This window comes from Ptychodera flava, chromosome 7 (genome assembly GCF_041260155.1).
Source record: "Ptychodera flava strain L36383 chromosome 7, AS_Pfla_20210202, whole genome shotgun sequence".
NCBI lineage: Eukaryota > Metazoa > Hemichordata > Enteropneusta > Ptychoderidae > Ptychodera > Ptychodera flava.
In genome coordinates, this window is record NC_091934.1 from 1,500,282 (window position 1) to 1,520,351 (window position 20,070).

A 20,070-nucleotide genomic window follows, 5' to 3' on the forward strand; every position below is an offset into this window, starting at 1 on the left:
TTTGGTTTTAAACAGAAACATTCTACTGATTTTTGTATTTATGCCATGAAAGAAATAATTTCCTACTACAGTCATCTCAACAGTCCAGTATTTGTATGTTTTCTAGACGCAACCAAAGCATTTGATCGTGTCAATCATTGGATTTTATTTAAAAAACTCATAGATAGAAATATGCCGTGGTAACTTAATTCGTATCATAATGGTCTGGTACCGCACACAGTTATTTTGTGTTAAGTGGGGAGATTGTTTTTCTTCGTTTTTTTTTCAGTGAAACGGCGTCCGTCAAGGTAGTATTCTGTCTCCATACCTGTTTAACGTATACATGAATGAGCTTAGTGCTCGTTTAGAAAATTGTAGAAAAGGCTGTATCATTGGTGGACTTATCATCAATCACCTAATGTATGCAGATGACATTGCGTTGATGTGTCCTTCTCTAAGTGGTTTGCGTAATTTAATGCTAATCTGTGAAACATACGGCTTTGAACATGATATAGTTTTTAACCCAAATAAGTCAGAATGTATGTACTTTTTTACAACGTAAATTTGGTTTGACTACACATATGTTCCCTCCAATTCATTTGGGGGTAAGATTTTAAACGTTGTCTACGAACACAAATATCTCGGTTATGTTTTTTCTGACACAATGGCAGATGATGCAGATATCAAGAGGCAAGTGCGTAGATTTTATGGTCAAGCTAATTCATTGATTCGTAAATTCTCAAATTGCAATAACCATGTAAAAGTTTCTCTATTTCGTTCTTATTGCACTAATATGTATTGCTCCCATTTATGGTGGTTATACACTAAGAAAAACATGAATAACCTCAGAGTGGCATATAATAATGCTTTTCGCATTCTCTTAAGTTTACACGTGACTGCAGTGCGAATAGAATGTTTGTATCAAACAACATTCCATCTTTTGATGCTCTCAGACGCAAACTATCGTATAATTTCTTCATCAGACTGCACAATAGTAAGAATTGTGTTCTGAACCACATTGTGAAGTCTCATGCATTCGTCGTCTCAAAATATAATGAATCGTATAGAAAGTCGATGTATACTGTGTAATCGGGAGTACCCGCTTGGTTCCTTTTAATTAATCCTTTTTAACTTTTAAAACAGTCATGTTTCGTGGGTTTTTTTATCGTTCGTTTTTCTCGCTGCTTTTCTAGTCTGGCTGCTTTATTTGTTGTCTATAATGTGTATCTATATTCATACTTGCCTGTGTTCTTTTAATTACTATTTTTATACCATAGTAAGATATGTATTTTTGATATGGGATGTATAGATTCCTGAACTAAATAAATAATAAAAAAAATAAAAAAATAAAGAATGGCTAACAGGTAATTTTAGCCAGAGGAAACACTGATATATCTTGATTGCCTCGACCAAACTTGACGAAACTTGTTACGTACATCAAAGATACTATGATATAACAGTACTGACAGTCACTAAACATTTTCAATTCGACCAATCCCTAATTTGCATGTTTAATGAACGTTTCCTAATTAGGGATATTTATCTGAATTTACTTGATTAAAGTTGACGAAACTTGCTACATGCATTGAAGATACTTTGATAAAACAATGTTCGAAGTCCTTAAGGCGATACCAAAGGATTCAAATTGCTAAGCAACGGTTGCTAAGGGCTATTTCGAAAATCAATCAAAATACGAAGTTGTCATGGTTTTCGTTGCATAATAAAGATTTACAGAACCCATACGATTCCAAAAGAGGCAGGTTTGTCGCGCGATTGGTCAGCGACGTCACACATATACAAATTTTCACAGCTCTACTTTAATACGTTTCAGCTCCTACAAATTTGCACCAAATTTTCCAAAATTTCAGAACGTAACACATGAGATACCTGTTTAGAGCCCCTGGCATGGATTAGGTTATCTCTTCAAGTACAAACGATTTTTGAACAGGAAAATATCTATTGTGTCATTTTGTGAAATTTTGAAGGGTTTTACTGCGATATCTCATACACGGTCCGGAATTTTTAGAAACGCATGCTTATCTATATTCTCATGTATGACTTCAATAATCCTACCAAATGTCAGCTAAATTGGTTCACAGTTGAGAGAATTGACAGATTTTGAGTATTTTCAAAATACCAGGAGTCGAAAATCCGTAGAAAACAACGGAACAGTAAGATTTTGCACGTGCAACAGTGCTGGTTTGGAACGTTGCCACCAATAGCAACCAATGCGCGCTTTGAATCCTTCGGTATTGCCTTCAGCATTTCCTTTCAGCCAATTCCCAATTTGCATATGTAATGAAGTTTCATATTTAGGGAGATCTACTGGACCAAAGTTGGCAAAACATACTATGTACATTGATAATACCAGGTTAAGATAATATTGAAAGTCATTTAGCATTTTCATATAAGCTAATTTACAATTTGCATATCTTATGAGCTTTCAGTCTGGCATATATAGCTTGAAGGAGTTGACAAAAGGCAATTACACTAGTCTTGCTATATAAAGTTGTCAATACAGTGAGAGCAGTCAAAGAAATTAAGTATTTTTATTTCAGCCAATTACATATTTGTATTCTTGATGACCTTTATTAATCTACAGTGAATATTGTTCATGATGTTGATCACAACACTTTCAATGAAGTTGCAAACAAGTGGCAAAAGTTTAACTTAACTCACAACTGCAATATATAATGAAACACATGAGCATTTTCATTTCATATCTGGTACCACATGGCTTTCAAATATTTGGTGCAAGTACGTTCTGTAGACTTATTTAATGCACTTATGAAGAAACTTGCAGCACATGTGTCAATGGTAAACGGCAACTCATTCTGCGTGCAGGACTTACTTAGACATTTCCAGTCACCAAGAATGATATGTGTTTGAACTCATATAACACTGCCTGTATGTAGGTGTGGTATTTTCATATGTAATGACGAGAGATGTTAAATTATCTGGGAAACTTGTTCTTTTAAGGTGACAGTAGTTAAATATTGTCGCTTTTTGTGTTTAAATTTTAAATATCACAATTTTTTTTAACAGTGGAGCTATTTGTCTGACACATTATTTGTCCATTTTTTCAGATTTATGTTCACAAGTGAAATGTGATTATGGAGCAGTATGTGACCGAGGCAAATGCATTTGTCCATCAGTATGTCCAGCTATATACAGCCCCCTCTGTGGCAGTGATGGCAAAACCTATGAAAATGAATGTGAACTGAAAAGGGCATCATGTCGTCAAAGAAAAGTGATACAAGTTCTTGATGATGGGGAATGTGAAGGTGTGGTTTTAATTCTACCTCGATACAAACACTCGATGCATGCGTGTGTGCGTACGTGCGTCCGTTCACACAGAGATGCCTGGAGCAATTTCATTCAAACTTGGGACAAGAATTACTCTTTATGTTTGCATATGCATGTCAAATTGTTTTGCGATCAGACCAAATATGGCTGTGTGACAGCTATTTAGTCCCCATGGACACTGTTTGGGGGGACTTATAGGTTTGGTCATGTCCGTCCGTGTGTGCGTGTGTTCGTCCGTCCGTTCACGCAGATATTTCAGAGATGCCTGGAGTGATTTCATTCAAACTTGGTACAAGGACTACTTCAAATGTCATACATATGCACGTCAATTTGTGTTGTGTTACGATCCAATATGGCCGCCAAGCGGCCATTTTGTTATGATTTTTTAATGGACAGAGCCATAACCAGTGTTTTGCCCAGGAAATGTAAAGGTGGGACACAGTGTCCCATGATTGTTAAAATAGGGGGACACTAAGTTACAATGGGGGTCAATGTGTGAGCGAAGAACGCAAAGTAAAGTCAAGTCAAGTCACCAAGGCAGAAAGGTATTGTAAACATGTAGGTCTGTTGTTTCCATCAAAAAATTGATATCATGAATACATACATTCATTGTAAAATTAAGATTGCTGGACGTCTCCTATAATGGTTTGTGACAAAGTCATTTTAACTGGTTATATTTACAGTTTTGAATTGTAAAAAAGACATCATCATGATAAAATCAATTTCATGCGCATTTTTCTTTTACGGGGATCCTGCATTACATGTGTTTAACAGAAATAAAGAAGAATGTTTCATTACACTTATGACTCCAGAACTAGAAGTGGTTGAAGACAATAGTTTGATGCACATTGTAACCTGGGTTTTTAGCTCCCATATAATATGCATATGTATATATGCAAATGGGAGGTATTCGTATAAGGTGGAAAAATGTCGTCTGTATGTATGTATGTATGTATGTATGTATGTATGTATGTCCGTCCACATCAAAAACTCCTAAACCGTAGCACCTACTGTCTTAGTATTTGGTGTACAGGTGCACCTAGGGGTGGAGATGTGAATTTGTTCAAATGAACATGTCAGTGCCAAAAATATGCAAATGAGGGGAAAAAAAGGAAAAATCCTGCAAATGGCTAAAACTCAGTAAGCAGTGGTCAGATTTGGTTGAAACTTGGTATGCAGATTTTTTTAGGTATTCTAAAGTATGTGTGCAAAAATTGGGATGAAATTTGCATGTTTGTATTTTTAGGGTATTTTTTTCCGTTTTTAGTCAAAAAATCTTGTTCTCTGAAATCGCTCATCTGATTGCTATGAAACTTCATATTCATGTTCCTCAGAATGACCTCAGTCATGCTTGTGCAAGTTGTATTGATATTGTCATATTTGTAATTTTTGGGGCAATTTTCATAATTTTTGATTAAAAAAATTTTTTATCCAAAAACTACTGATTTGATAGCTTTGATATTTGGTATACAGGTATTTAAGATTAATCCCAATATAATGTATTGAAGGTATGTTGAAACTGGCAATTTTTTTATTTTGGGGCAATTTTTGCCTTTTTTGGTCAAAAAATTTTTCTCCTAAAACTTGTGATCTGGTAGCTTTGATATCTAGTGTACAGGTTCCTAGGGTTTATGTTAATTTGATATATTTAAAATTAGGATGAAATCTGCAATTTTGTATTTGGGGGGCAATTTTTCTCATTTTTGGTCAAAAAATTTGTTTCTCAAAATTTACCAGTCTGATTGCTTTGATATTTAGTAAACAGGTTCTTAGGGTTTTTGTTAATAAGATATATTGAAATTAAGTTGAAATCCGGAATTTTGAATTTTTGGGGCAACTTTGCGAAACTTTCAGTTTTACTTGGATATCTTTCATTTTGTATTTTTAAGATTTTTTTTGGTAATTTTATACCTACTGGAACTAAGAGTATATAATGTGGTGATTTAGTAAGCATTTGATATGGTAAACTGTATTTGGTGTTGAAATGCAGTAAAAAAATCCTGGCAGATTTTTAAAAAATTCAAAACAAATAAATAAAAAATTCAGCCAGAGAGGGTTTGACAAAACGAAAAGATGGGAGAGTAGGGAAAAAAGAATGTACAATGGATCGGATAAAAAAGATACTGTAATGTACCTCATCGATCTTCCAGACACCGTCCCTTATCAAATAGTCCACCCCGATGTATTTTTGTGCGCAATTAACCATGCAGTGTATTTTAGTTTAAGATGTCAAGTTAGGTAAGGATTTGAAAGGGATGGTCAAGTTCACCACAGTTTAATTTTATCTCTTGTTTCATCATCCTTGTGTAATTGGTTAAGTTTGTAAGTTGTTCCAGATGTTGATGCACCAGCTGTTCTGGAAGAAAACAATGTTTACTTTTCCGTGTAGGGTTTCTGAGTTGATGATTGTATGTTGAAATTTCTCCATGTATCTGGTGTATAGGCAAAGTGTAAACATTGGTTGCATGTTATGTATTTCAGTCTTTGTCAAATATTGTAAATGAAAAATCAAGAACAGTTTACTGTGTACTTGTAAAAGATAACATATTTGTCAATACATAATCTGCCTTGCAGATTGATTGTCTTAACCCTTTGCAGTCCAGAGCGCCCTCAAACGCCCTATGGGGGTGCGGCCAAAGCGCCCGAAAGCGCCCGAACATTCCAGACTTCCGGGTCGATTTGAAAATGCGGGAAACGTAACGGTTTTCCGTGATGAACGTATCATCATTTTCTGATGACGTACTAAGCACATGTTAGGCTACATTTTCCCGCTCATAAATATACAGGTTGCCATTAAAAGTTTTTGCACAAAATCGATCGATGTTTTCTCAGACACGTCGCTAAAGTTTGAATTTTAAATTTTTGTTTACGTCTTGCCGTAGCGTCAACCCTCACTGAAAAATCGCGGATGTCGGTTGCTCGAATACCTAAATCATGAGAATTTTCCTTGACAATGACGAAAAGGAGGAATTTGAAGGCTTTTCAGACGTAGACACAGTGAGTGACATAGACGTTGGCGAGATCGATGCAGCGCTACGGCAAATACTCCAGTTTTAGGACTTCAAACTGTAACCGGAAGCGCCCGATATCTTGCGTGAGATCCATCGTCGTCCCATGGTATAAAATTTCGATCTTCCGAATTTTCTGGTCGCTGAATCTGGCCCTTAGCATCGTTTAGGTGTCGGAGCTCATCCGGTAGATTATTTTTTCTGTTGATTCCGTTTTCAAAACGTAGAAACAGTGAGTGACATTGACGTAGGTGAGATCGATGCAGCGCTACGGCAAGTACATGCTGCATGCAAACTATAACCGGAAGCGCCCGATAAATAGTGTGAGATCTCACAGGGTCGCCTCGTGGTACAAAATTTCGATCCTCTGAATTTTCTGGTCGCTGAATCTGTTTCTTATCATAGTTTAGGCATCGGAGCTCAGCTGTTAGATTATTTTTTCTGTTAATTCCGCCGCCTTTCCGTCAACAAGTTGTTGATGAAATGAACCACTACGCGACTCTGTGTCGATGGCCCGGCGCCGACGTAAACCAGTACTGGTATGAGACGAAGGTTGATGAAATGCGGGCATTCATAGCAAAATATTTTGATCGAAATTCACACCATGCCAGATGTAAATGACTACTGGTCAACAGACGACAGATTACAAGTACCGGGGATCGCAAAAGTAATGCCAAAGAACCGATATCAGAAGTATTTTCATGTCAATGATAATGAACTCGATGTGCCCGCCGGTGACCTCAACCGTGCATGATCGTACGTTCAAAGTTCGACCTCATCTTGACCTCAGACGTTCAATTTTCTTTTCCCGCAAATTACGGTCATTTCGCCAGCTGTTGATTGATTAGGCTATAATAAAATTCAAAGGCCATATGATGCAGTACATGCAAGCCAAGCCAGTCAAGTAGTATTTCAAAGTTTAGATGCTTACTTGTCCCCTTAGCGGATACCTGTCTGAGCTTCGATCCCCAGAATTTATTGGAAAGAAAGGCGGACGTACACGGTACAGGCGCCAAAAAGAGAACGTACCCTCATTTTTTTGAATTAAAGACACTTTATAAATAAATACTTTTATTTTGTTGTAAATTTGATAATTTTGTGTTCGATATTACTTTTACTTTATAATACGTTTAAAAATGATGCAAACATTTCCTCAATGTGCCATGAAATTTGCACAAGCTGGTTGATGATATATAATAATATGTACGGCAAATTCTCGTCTCTATGATGCTACAACAATTGCAAAATTAGAAAAACATTGATTTTCAAAATAACATCATGTAAAAAAAGAAGAAACACTCAAATTATGTGTTTTGTTTATTTTTATTTCATCTGGGACTTCTTACCTGAAAAGGAAAGTGTAAAACTGCGCAATAAATCAGCTGCCAGCTTCATTTGATGAGGAAAAGTGTCAAGAAATTTTCTTGAATTCCCCATAAGCAATATATCATTGGAAAGGAAATTTTATAAGCTTTAAAATAATTTCAGGTTGCTGTAGTCAGTTTTGAGCCACTTTTTTACAAATTTGGAATAAACAATACACTGTTAATGATTACAGAATATTTTAATTTTTGAGTGGGGAGTTCTGGTCTCCACTGTACATTGTTATGCAAATGAGCTGGGCTGCAAAGGGTTAAAGATTATCACAGGAGTAGAAAAAGAAAAGAAACTAATCAACTAATCAAATTGCTGTAACATATTCACTCTCAGTGCCTGTATAGGTCTATACTTAACTATTTTATCATAACATTCAGCTGTTCGTTATCTCCATGAGCCAAGGCACACTTGGGGTCAATGTCATCACTCTGTGCCAGTCTGTGTATGTCAGTCTGTCTGTATATGTATGTCCATGTTTCATACAATTGTTGACTTGTTTTGATAACTATATGGGAGCGAACAGTGATGTTGTCACTATTTTTTATTACTGCTATAAAGTTCTCTTCTGTTTTATATTTGCTCCAATGACTGACATTTTCCCTGAAAATTGCAAAAATATAGTTTGAAAACAAATATGTGGGAAAACTCCTTGATCATCATGATAGCAATAGCACATAGCCATAACGTTGTTTTGACAAGCTAGGTGGTTCTTGTTAAGATCAGCTACAATCGAGCTAGGGGGTCTTGACTATATATCGAATTCAGCGTGACCTCGATCTCTAGGTGGGCTGGCTTGCAGACGATCGAAGAGTTTTATGAGACTCCTTCTGGGGAAATTTAAGGCAAATTACTACTTTGAAAGTCAGGGATATAGTGTTTCAACAAAAAATGGGGGGTTGATGATATTTTTAGATGAAGTCATGAGCTTCCAGTACGTACACCAAATACACGTGCAGTCAATTCCGTGTGATGCCATGTGCCCGGGTTAGTATAGTGACTGAAAATTTGATTCGCCGTACTTCACTGTACTAGCATATATTTACATGTAAACGTTTCATTTCAAGTTGTTGGTCAATAGAATTTGCTTTGTGAAAAGTTAGTTGTTCTTTTTACAAGCCTTCCGCTTCCGAAATCATTGTGGTTATCGGGATCGTACATGGCCCGGCATTTGATTTTTGTCCCCAAGGCTGCAGGGCCGAGGGGACGCACATCGCCTTGCTCATACCATGAATCGTAGACTGTAACAGACTAACTGATTTTTCAAAAGTGTTTACATTGTGACGAAAAAAATAGACTAAATTTTAAATGTTTCATTTTCTCAATAGAGAAGCAATAACTGTACAGGCTATCAAGTGTGTAATTTAATAGCTAAAAATGTAGTCTGTCTGTGGATGCTGGACTTACAATTCTAGCCCTGATTTTAGTGCGTCCCTGTGACCCATGTCCGGTATTTTTGCGGGACATTGTTGCTAATTTTGCGTCAAAAGACGCAAGAACGCACTCTGGGCAAAACACTGCATAACTCTGGCACATCTCGACCAATTTTATTCAAAGTTGGTACAAGGACTATTGTAAAGAGTACAAATGCTCCCATTCACTCTTGTACATTACCACTGAAGTGTAAATAATGGTTCTTTAGTACAATATACTAAATACACGCTAATCCTCCTGGGATTCTAGAATATTTGCAATAAATATGCTGATTACCCTTAAGAGGTCTTCGTATGCATGTCAAGTTTTGAGAACATCGTTTTTGGCCTCATAATGACAAAATATGGTAAAAAGTGCAGTTGCTATTTCAAAGGTTTGGATACATCCTGCAAGTTCAGTGGCCAATAGTCAAGAATGTGGACACAAAGAGTTGTGTATGTCTGTTTAAAGTCCATCTATTACCTATGAAAACATATTTTTTATTTTTGTACTATAAACTCTTATTGGAGTCATGTGTCAAATGCTGGTGTCATTTTATTCATTTCTGTTGATAAATAAATGCAATCTTGATAAAAATTCACAGCTTAAAGGCCAGGGCTGGGTATAAATAGCAACCTCCCCCTGTTGGAGTTAGTTTATGCAAAGCGTGGCTTGGGTGGCGTCACGCTCACTCGCTCCGTAAAAACCATGCCAAAATGGTCACAGGCGAAGAAACTTAGGCGTCCATGCACATGTACCTAACTATGAATGTCCAGTGATTGAATATATAGATATTTTTTTTGATTTGAGCATAAATAAAGCTGATTTTGGTCGATGAATGTATTTCTCTTTGTCTTCAACTTGCGTGGCAAGCGGCCACAACAAAGGTCTGCAAGTTGTCAATCAAAAAAGGACGCGATACAGGTGTGAATCGGTAAACGTTTGCGATGTCAACATGTTAGGTACGCACAGCCATGTAATTAGATGGGGCGACCGCAGTGCAGAGCCGCATGCACAGGCACTCTTTAGCTAGGTAGTCTGCTAAATAGATCGATTTCCAGCTCGATCTATCGATCCCGTAGTCGATATGCCCACCTATTAAAACACCCATTTAGATTGCAGTGCCGGCATGTCGACTACGGGATCGATAGATCGAGCCGAAAAGCGAGCAGACTACCAAGCTCGAGCCCCTGTGACTGCAAGTATGCCACCCAAGCCATAGCGTGTTCTCGCGTAGACGTCGTACACGCCGCTATTTCCGATCGTTTCTTCCACAGAACTAGTCATTTAAAGTTCAGATTCAAGTTCTTTTAGATTTTTCTGTCGTGAAAAGTATTATTAGGCCTATTATCGTCTTGCCGTTTTAAAACATTTTTGTGATTTTGTGTTGTTCCATTGCCATGGACACAACTTCTGGCGCAATCAACGCGAACCTAAGTTGCGGTTTGTGCACGTGTCGCCCAATCTGCGTTGTCGTAATTCACACAAACTAAATGTCAATCACTGACTTTTTTAGATACATTTGTGACGTTCTTCTAAGATTCACTTGCCGACCGTGCAGTACTTCAAAATCACTTATACGGCCTCGCGAGGTAGACAAACTTTTTTGGCAGACAGTTTGTGGAGTGATCGCTGTAAATATGAGTATTTTACGGTAATATTTGCACTAGCGCAAACATGGCATTGTGCATTTTCGCGAGCCAGAGCGTTATTTCCTCTCCGTAGACCTACGCACAAGTCAAGCAAAGCTGTTGCCGTAAAGAGGTGCGTTGTTTACGACGATGGGCATTGTGTAACTCTGAGAAACGACGTTGTGATGATTTACGACGGCGCCACGAGGGCCAGCGTGAGTGGGATCGCCTTAGAACAGAGAATCGACGACTCGATGTGATGATTAGAACGATGTTTTTTGACACAAGATCTAAACATAAGCGTTATGATGAGGAAAAACGCCGTAGATGTTATCTCCCGAAGTGGAAAGCACAGTGGCCTTCATATGTGGCCTTGAAATATGACGGTTCCAAAATGTTTTGTTCATCGTGTCTCAAATACCCCATCATTGCCAAACCACTGGGAAAGCGAAATGCTTTTCTTGACGGATGCGGCATGTTTCGCGTTGAATCGATAAGGTCTCACGCGTAATAGTCAACCGCATTCGGACTGTTTGGTGCATCACAGATGAGATCGTGACGGGGACAATGATTGTGGAAATTTTGTGGGTCCCGCTGAGCCCGATACGGTTTCACTTGCCAACACCCTGATCGCATGCACTCGCAATGGGTGATCAATGACGACGACCAGCGACAGAAACTGACCAATCTTTTTACGACGGCATTTATGCTTGCCAAACACGGGAAGCCGATGTATGATATGCCCGGATGTATGTACCTTCATTGATATTTGACCTGCGTACAGCCTACAGGTCTGTGTGTTCCCAGGCGTTATACAGCCTCTTGTGATGGGGGGCGTATAACGCCGGGAACACACAGACCGTACGCAGGGCTACTTCAATGTGAACTTTTGAGAAAAATCCGCGTCAACATCGGCGAAAATTACTAAAATAAGAAAGCCCTGAAAGCGGCTACAGAATTCGCTGCAAGTATTTTGGTCCTGATTATTACAAATGGAGGACAAGTAAAATTTTTGTGAGGACAAGTGAAATTGAAAATCCACTTGTCCGACGGACGAGTGAAGTGGAAAAAAAATTGTCAAGCCCTAGTAATAACGTCGTTAGTTGCAGCGGCGGCGTGGTGTTGTACCTTTGTCATTACAGTTGAAGTCGTTGAAGTACACCTGTTATTGCTACAAGCACCGCGGGCTTCACGAAACGTTGTTTCTCAGTGTACTGGTCTCGCCGTTATATTCAGTTACGTATAATCTGTTGTTTGCATGTCAACACATTGGCCTGTTTACAACCTCCTCTGCACACTAATCGTGACCGTAATTTGCAAAGACATAAACATTCGATCCCGCCCGTGAATGTCAAAGGTGAAGGGCATTAACTTGATCCCGGGTATCAAGTCCCTGGCCTTTAAGGAAAAATCTCTGTTTGAACCACGCCCTCACCTGTGATGTCACGTGAGGTCATTGTTGTGCAAATCAATCTATGCCTCCTGTACATACAGGATCAACAATGACGTCAAATTTAAACTCGGCGAGCGTGAATGACGATATAGTTTTTGGACTCGGAGTGTGTGATTCAGATGATAGTGATGGGGAGTCTTTGGCTCTACAGTACATGACTATTGTTCAGGAAATTCAGGGCCACGGCCGTATAGGTTTGAGCCAGCGAGGTGCGAGGAATCTCCCAAACCTACGGATCAATTGGCTATAGATAGACCAAGCGACGAAATACCTTCAGATCCAGGTTCACCCGAGCCTTCACGAGTGGGAAACACAGATAGGTAGTATTAAGTATCATTTAGATCTTCGATTTTATGATAAATATGCCCAAACGAAACATTCTGAAAGCAGCTGTGTGAAACTCGAATTCATAACTCGGTCTGTCACCAGATGCTGATACGAGTCTGAGTAACAAGCCCGGGTAACGAGAAGAGAGCACCCGGTATATGCGGCACCGCGCCACTTTGAACTCGGCATTGCACTAAAATGTCTTGTGTATGCCCTTGGTTTTAAAAACGCGTAAAAGATAATTTTTAGCTCATATTTGGTTTTGTATATAAATACCAAAAAGAGCTTATATGATGAGTCGGTGGCGTCTGTATGTCTGTATATTTGTGGGTATGTATGTGCGGATGTATGTCCGTCACATACAAAGGCTCCCATACCGCCAGAGCTACCATCTCAGTATTTGGTGTACAGGTAGATGCAGGGGTTGAGATGTGAATTTGTTCAAATGAACACATCAGTGTCAAAAATGTGCAAATGAGGTAAGAAAAAGTGAAATCCTGCAAATGTGCAGGAGTGATATCATGCCAGTAAGAAACAGGCCAACTCCACTGATCTTGAGTCATTTCCTGTCATTATTTATGAACTGTTACATATTATCAGACCTGCTGAAACCATAGGCAGTAGAGGGGGGAAGAACTAAGAGGGGCTTGTTTCTTCTATGCATGTTGCTAAAGTTGACCTCCAGTACCTAAAGTTTCAGACCTTAATTACTTTTGTCATTCTTGTTTTTCTGGTTTAAATATTTCTTGTTTTTCTGGTTGTACTGTGCAGAAATCATTGTCATAACATCAACGTAGAATTTTCCTCCACTGAACAGATAGAAACAACATTTATTGTTGATCATTGGTAACCCATACTGGTATATACCAATTCTGATCAAATTTGAGCGACACCGTATAATTGCGGTATTTTTGACATTTATGTAATAAACAACGAAATGAAACCACAAATTACGGAGAATGATAATTATCCACGATTATTTATTTCCCTTGTTGTTGTCCACTGTGTCATGGACGGAAAATAAACCTACACTGTGCATACACACACGTTTTTTGTGTCGGAAGTTTACCGGTACAATTAGTCATCATCACCTTCCCTGCAACTGTAGTGGCCCCTGGGCCGTTTTGTCCGCGATGTACCTGAATATAATCATCGTCGCCGGAGTTTTGATCTGCTTCTCCAAAGTTATCCGATGGTACTGGCACAGCAAACGACCTTCCCGCGTTCCGGAAATAACTACTGATATTCACGCTGCGTTAGTTCCGCTAATGTTCATTCCTTGTTGATGATGTTGCTGATAATTCAGTTGAAAGACCAACAAAACGATCTGTGAAAGTTTTTTTCTCTTGACCATATTTGTTTGTATCGGAGGATTACTAACTATGTAATGGAGTCAGGTTGATTCGTGTATCTCCACTGATCTTCACACCATAGTGGTGCCTAGCCGGACCGGGTACGCGGACTCTCCTACTCATCGATACCTACCAGACACTGAGACACTGTACCGTACCGTCGTATGTATTTCGTGACATCGATACTGCACATGCACACTGCACTGATGGCCTCACATGACATCATGTCACGTGACCATTTAGCGGCCAATATGAATTAACATTTTTTCTGAGGACCTGTATTTCGAGTGTTTTATGTATGGAATATAATATTTAAGATATGGATCCCAAAAATAATTTTTAATGATTTGGCTATTATGGCTTTTTTACTAAACAATAGTATTAAGTTCAAATTAAACAAAATCACGTAATAGATGGACTTTAAACACTGTCTACTAACAGACACAGAGTGCTGATTAGAAATTTTGTTGTATCTATTGACTGTGTTGTATTGCTGCATGTTCTTTGACAAGCTCTATGATGGTGACATCATTAAGCTTTTTAAGTCTAAATAGATTAAAAATTACTAGAGGCTGAGAGTGTTTATCTCTCAAAATATCAAAATCAGCGAGAGTTTACTAATGCTAGGCAGATGACAATTTTTACCTTCTCGTGTCTATTTATAGACAGAGAAGGTCTTAGATTTGAAAACCAGTACGCTGGTGTCAACTTCTACTTCCGTCTGTCAACTTCTACTTCCGTCTGTCAAGATCTGTTGACGTCATGCCATTGTGATAGGTCATGTCATAAACAGGTGGGGGTGTTCATGGTTCAGGTTGAGATGTAGGAGAATGATTTTGAGCTGTGACAAAAATCAAGGGACTTAACGGCATAGCCGCAGTGTTAATCCTTTCTCCAAGGTTTCTTAGCTGAGTATGATCTATTACAGACTACTGAGCTGACGTTAGTGGTGCTCACTTTGTGTTTGCTCACTCTGCGTGTGCTAGTGTTTGGTACTGCGTTGCTTGGATATCCCCTCATGGCCTCACGTGATATGGGCCTGTTGCATAACCTGCAGATAATCATATACTATGCCTCTGAGTCTGAAAACGGTCATTGTGTAAGCCTGTCGGCATTTTCGTAGCATTTTTTTCTCATTTAATTTTGCAAAATATCGGCGAATACCTCAATATTTCAAGATAACTCTTTCTTCCCAATCATTTCCTGGAGTTTCAGAGTCATATGAACGAAAATGAGTGAAAGTTTTAGACAGGAAAATTGGACGTCGGCCATGTTCAATGTTTACAGTACAATCAGAAGTTTTAATATGTGGAGGAAATAAGTAACAAACACCGTTTGTGATGCCCGCCCTCTAGAGGCAGACCTTCCTATATGAAATACCACATTTGATGCTTGTGGAAAGCTTGACCACACAAGGGAGCATTTTAACTTTTAGAAAATGACAAATTGAATAAGAAGGTATTCTGAAAATGTGAAATACTGAGGAAAAATGTGCAAATATTCAAAATAAACAGGTTAACTGACTGGTCAGCCATAAAAGACAATGAAAATGTTTACGTATGTGTTTTACATTAGACTGCCTCTGTTCCCACCCCTGTTACAATAAACTGATCAGAATCATGTAATTTACCAGTTTTAAATAATTTTCGTTAGTGAACTTGGCATCTCCGAGTTAAATTGCTGTAATAATCTGTAAATGTAATTCTAGGAAACAATTGACAGAAATTCGACCTCAATGGCCAAAAATATGCATCATGCATCAAACACAGAAATTAGCATGCTATTGCCTGAAAACATCAATGACGAATACCCTACGCTGTGCTCGCTCTCAGGTCAGACCTGTTACATATTAACATTATAAATATAAGACCAAACTATTTTTTCAGGGATGGGACAGGTTGGAAATGAGGGGTAAGAGACAAAGGCACTCCTATTGCTGCATGTGGATGCAGCCACACCATTCCATTGACAGCATACTTATTCACTGTGTTGTGTTCAAGTTCCATATTGTACTGACTGTCATACAAGGATAACATAAGCAAATGAAATCAAATCAAATTAGAAAAGGATCAATGCTGTTGTGTGGATTTTGCTGAACATGGCTGATCTAATATTTGGCCCTATATATTTGGTATCAGGAAAAGGCATATTTTGACGTAAAGTCAAAATTAACAGTACATTGCTGACAATATATGTTACCCTTTCTGCATGAACTTTTCTTTTTAGCTCACGTGTGTAAGCACGTGGGCTAATGTCATAGCGATGTCTATCTGTCTGTCCGTGTGTGTGTGTGTGTGTGTGTGTGTGTGTGTTAGTGTGTGTGTGTGTGTGTCTGTCTGTCTGTCTGTTTACACAATAACTAAAAAATGCCTGAACGGATTCAAGTCAGATTTGGTACACAGGTACCATATGCTACTTGCAAGAACTGATTAGATTTTAGTTTGTGTGGCTTGCATATTAATGAAGTTATGCAATATTGTTTTTTTCCGTACAATGGTTTCCCTATGGAGACGGTAATTACAGTGTAGACATATATCAAGAAATACTGCACAAAATTTCATGAAACTTTTCACAGATGACAATCTAAGAACATTATGATGATACTGTGAGTGTCATGTCAATTATCTTCTCATTTGCATATTTAATGAACTTTTGTTATTAGTGAGATAACTCTGAAATTCCTGCACCAAACTTGATGATACTTGCAACAAATATTGATCTGATATATATCTAATTATACTAAAAAGCATTAGGTAGTGTCCAGTTAATAAATAGCTCATTTGCATATTTTATGAAGGTTTGTAATTAGTCATATAACTCCGATATAACTCCACCAAATGTGATGAAATCCCCTGCAGAAACTGATCCGACTGATATCTAATTGTGGTGTAGAGCATTTAGTTGTGTGAAGTTAATTAAGGGTTCATTTGCATATTTAATGAACTTTGTAATTAGTGATATTACTCCAAAATTACAGCGTTAAATTTGATGAAACTTGCTACAGATGTTGATCTGATAAATATCAAATTGTAGTGAGAAGCATTGAGCAGTGTCAAGTTAATAATTAGCTCATTTGCATATTTCATGATGTCTTATAATTAGTCATATAACTCCGAAATAACTGCATCAAATGTGATGAAAACTGCTGCACATACTGATACGACAGATATCTAACTGTGTTGTAAAGCATTTAGTAGTGTAAAGTTAATTAAGTGTTCATTTGCATATTTAATAAACTTTGTAATTAGGTATATAACTCTGAAATTTCGGCACCAAAATTTTGTGAAACGTGCTACAGTTATTGATTTGTTAAATATTTAATTTTGCTATGAATCATTGAACAGTGTCAAGTTAATTTAGGGATTATTTGCATATTTAATGAACTTTGTAATTAGTGACATTACTCTAAAATTACAGCATTAAATTAAATAAAAGGTGCTACAAATGTTGATCTGATGGATATCTAATTGTCCCATAAAGCATTGAGCAGTGTCAAGTTAATTAACAGCTTATTTGCATATTGACAAATTTTTGTAATTAGTGATTAAACTCTTAGAGTACTGTGCAAAGTTGAAAAAACCTGCTACATGTAGTGATAACATATATCTCATCGTTCTGTGAAGCGTACCACTATTAATGAACCTGTTGTAAAACACGTGAGCATATTCAGTTCATATCTGGTTTAAATTATAGTATATTAGTACTTCAAACAGATTAACAGTTATCGTGATGTCAACCCATAATTTTACTTCACAAAGACTATAATTCTGCCAATTTTTTTTTATTTTTCAGTCATTTTTAGCTCACGTGTTTAAACACGTGGGCTATTGTCATAGCGATGTCTGTCTGTCTGTCCGTGTGTGTGTGTGTCTGTCTGTCTGTCTGTCTGTTTACACGATAACTCAAAAACGCCTGAACAGATTCAAGTTAGATTTGGTACACAGGTACCATATGCTACTAGCAAAAACTGATTAGATTTTAGTTAGTGTGGCTTGCATATTAATGAAGTTATGCAATATCGTTTTTTTCCGTACAATGGTTTCCCTATGGAGACGGTAATGACAGTGTAGACATATATCAAGAAATACTGCACAAACTTTCATGAAACTTTTTACAGATGACAATCTCAGAGCATTATGATGATACTGTGAGTGTCATGTCAATTGCCTTCTCATTTGCATATTTAATGAAATTTTGTTATTAGTGAGATAACTCTAAAATTCCTGCACCAAACTTGATGATACTTGCAACAAATATTGATCTGATATATATCTAATTATACTTAGAAGCATTGGATAGTGTCAAGTTAAAAAATAGGTCATTTGCATATTTTATGAAGTTTTGTAATTAGTCATATAACTTCGATATAACTTCACCAAATGTGATGAAATCTGCTGCAGATACTGATCCGACTGATATCTAACTGTAGTGTAAAGCATTCAGTAGTGTGAAGTTAATTAAGGGTCCATTTGCATATTTAATGAACTTTGTAATTAGGTATATAACTCTGAAATTACGGCACCCAAGTCTTTGAAATCAGGTACAGATATTGTTTTGATAAATATCTAATTGTACTGAGAAGCATTTGGCAGTGTCAAGTTAACGAATAGGTCATTTGCATATTTTATGAAGTTTTGTAATTAGTGATATAACTCCAAAATAACTGCTCCAAATGTTATGAAATCTGCTGCAGATACTGATCCGACAGATATCTAATTGTGGTGTAGAGCATTTACTTGTGTGAAGTTAATTAAAGGTTTATTTGCATATTTAATAAACTTAATAATTAGTGATATGACTCCAACATTACAGCGTTAAATTTGATGAAACTTGCTACAGATGTTGATTTGATAAATATCGAATTGTACTGAGAAGCATTGAACAGTGTCAAGTTAATAATTAGCTCATTTGCATATGTCATGAAGTTTTATAAGTAGTCATAAAACTCCGAAATAACTGCATCAAATGTGATGAAAACTGCTGCATATACTGATCTGACAGATATCTAACTGTGTTGTAAAGCCTTTAGTATTTGCATATTTAATAAACTTTGTAATTAGGTATATAACGCTGAAATTACGGCACCAAATTTTGTGAAACGTGCTACAGATATTGATTTGATAAATATTTAATTGTGCTATGAATCATTGAACAGTGTCAAGTTAATATAGGGATTATTTGCATATTTAATGAACTTTGTAATTAGTGACATTACTCTAAAATTACTGCATTAAATTAAATAAAACGTGCTACAAATGTAGATCTAATGGATATCTAATTGTCCCATGAAGCATAAAGCAGTGTCAAGTTAATTAACAGCTCATTTGCATATTAAATAAAGTTTTGTAATTAGTGATTAAAATCTGAGAGTACTGTGCGATGTTGAAAAAACCTGCTTTATTTAGTGATAACATATATCTTATTGTTCTGTGAAGCGTACTACTATTAATGAACCTGTTGTAAAACACGTGAGCATATTCAGTTCATATCTGGTATAAATTTTGCACTGCACAAGATGATTGAACATATTGCAATGTTTGAATTTGTAAACTCAAAGAATAACAATCCTTTGGTCACAGATTAAATTATTTTTTGAAAAGAAATTTACTTTTAAACACTTTTTGCATATATTCTTTACACGTTCATGTATTTCAAGGAAAATTTGCCTATTAAAAACAGTAATTTCTTCACTTTTAATTTTTTTCAATACCATGACAATTATCAGCCATGAGGTTTTACAAACACAAGACCAGATAAGAGTTTTCATCATTTCCATACGACTCTTTGGAAATTCCATTAAAAACAGTTAAAAGTGACTTAAAATGTTCACTTGGTATACATTTAATTTACAGATGCTAGGTTGTGTATTTCACATACACTCAGGTCAGCAGGGAAGTGCGTCATTACTATTTTTGACTGTTAATTCTTATTTCTGAATTATTTAACTTTTTTTCCACATTGAACTATCTTTAGGCAGTTTATACTGTAGCTTAGAATTTTTTTGATTGATGTATTTAATCATCTTTTGGGTTCTTTTGGTCCATATCCCACCTCATGCCCCTACATCATCAACCATTTGCCAACAACCCCATGCCAACAACCAATTACCTGACCTGGCCACACATTAGAGAAGGTACAGCGTCATTGACGGTATTTTTAGGACTTATAGGTTTGGTCATGTCCATGCGTGCGTCCCTGAGTGCGTTCATCCGTGCGTGCGTCCGTGC

At 37.1% G+C, this 20,070-nt stretch overlaps 1 protein-coding gene across 1 annotated transcript in view; it reads left to right on the forward strand.

The window, feature by feature from the left end:
- The window catches only part of LOC139137842 (agrin-like), a 246,189-nt gene that overhangs the window by 112,043 nt on the left and 114,076 nt on the right, over nt 1-20,070 (forward strand). Inside the window, exon 9 of the mRNA XM_070706137.1 lies at nt 3,066-3,263. Within this exon, the coding sequence (XP_070562238.1) occupies nt 3,066-3,263 (198 nt within the window). The remainder of the gene's footprint in view (nt 1-3,065; nt 3,264-20,070) is intronic.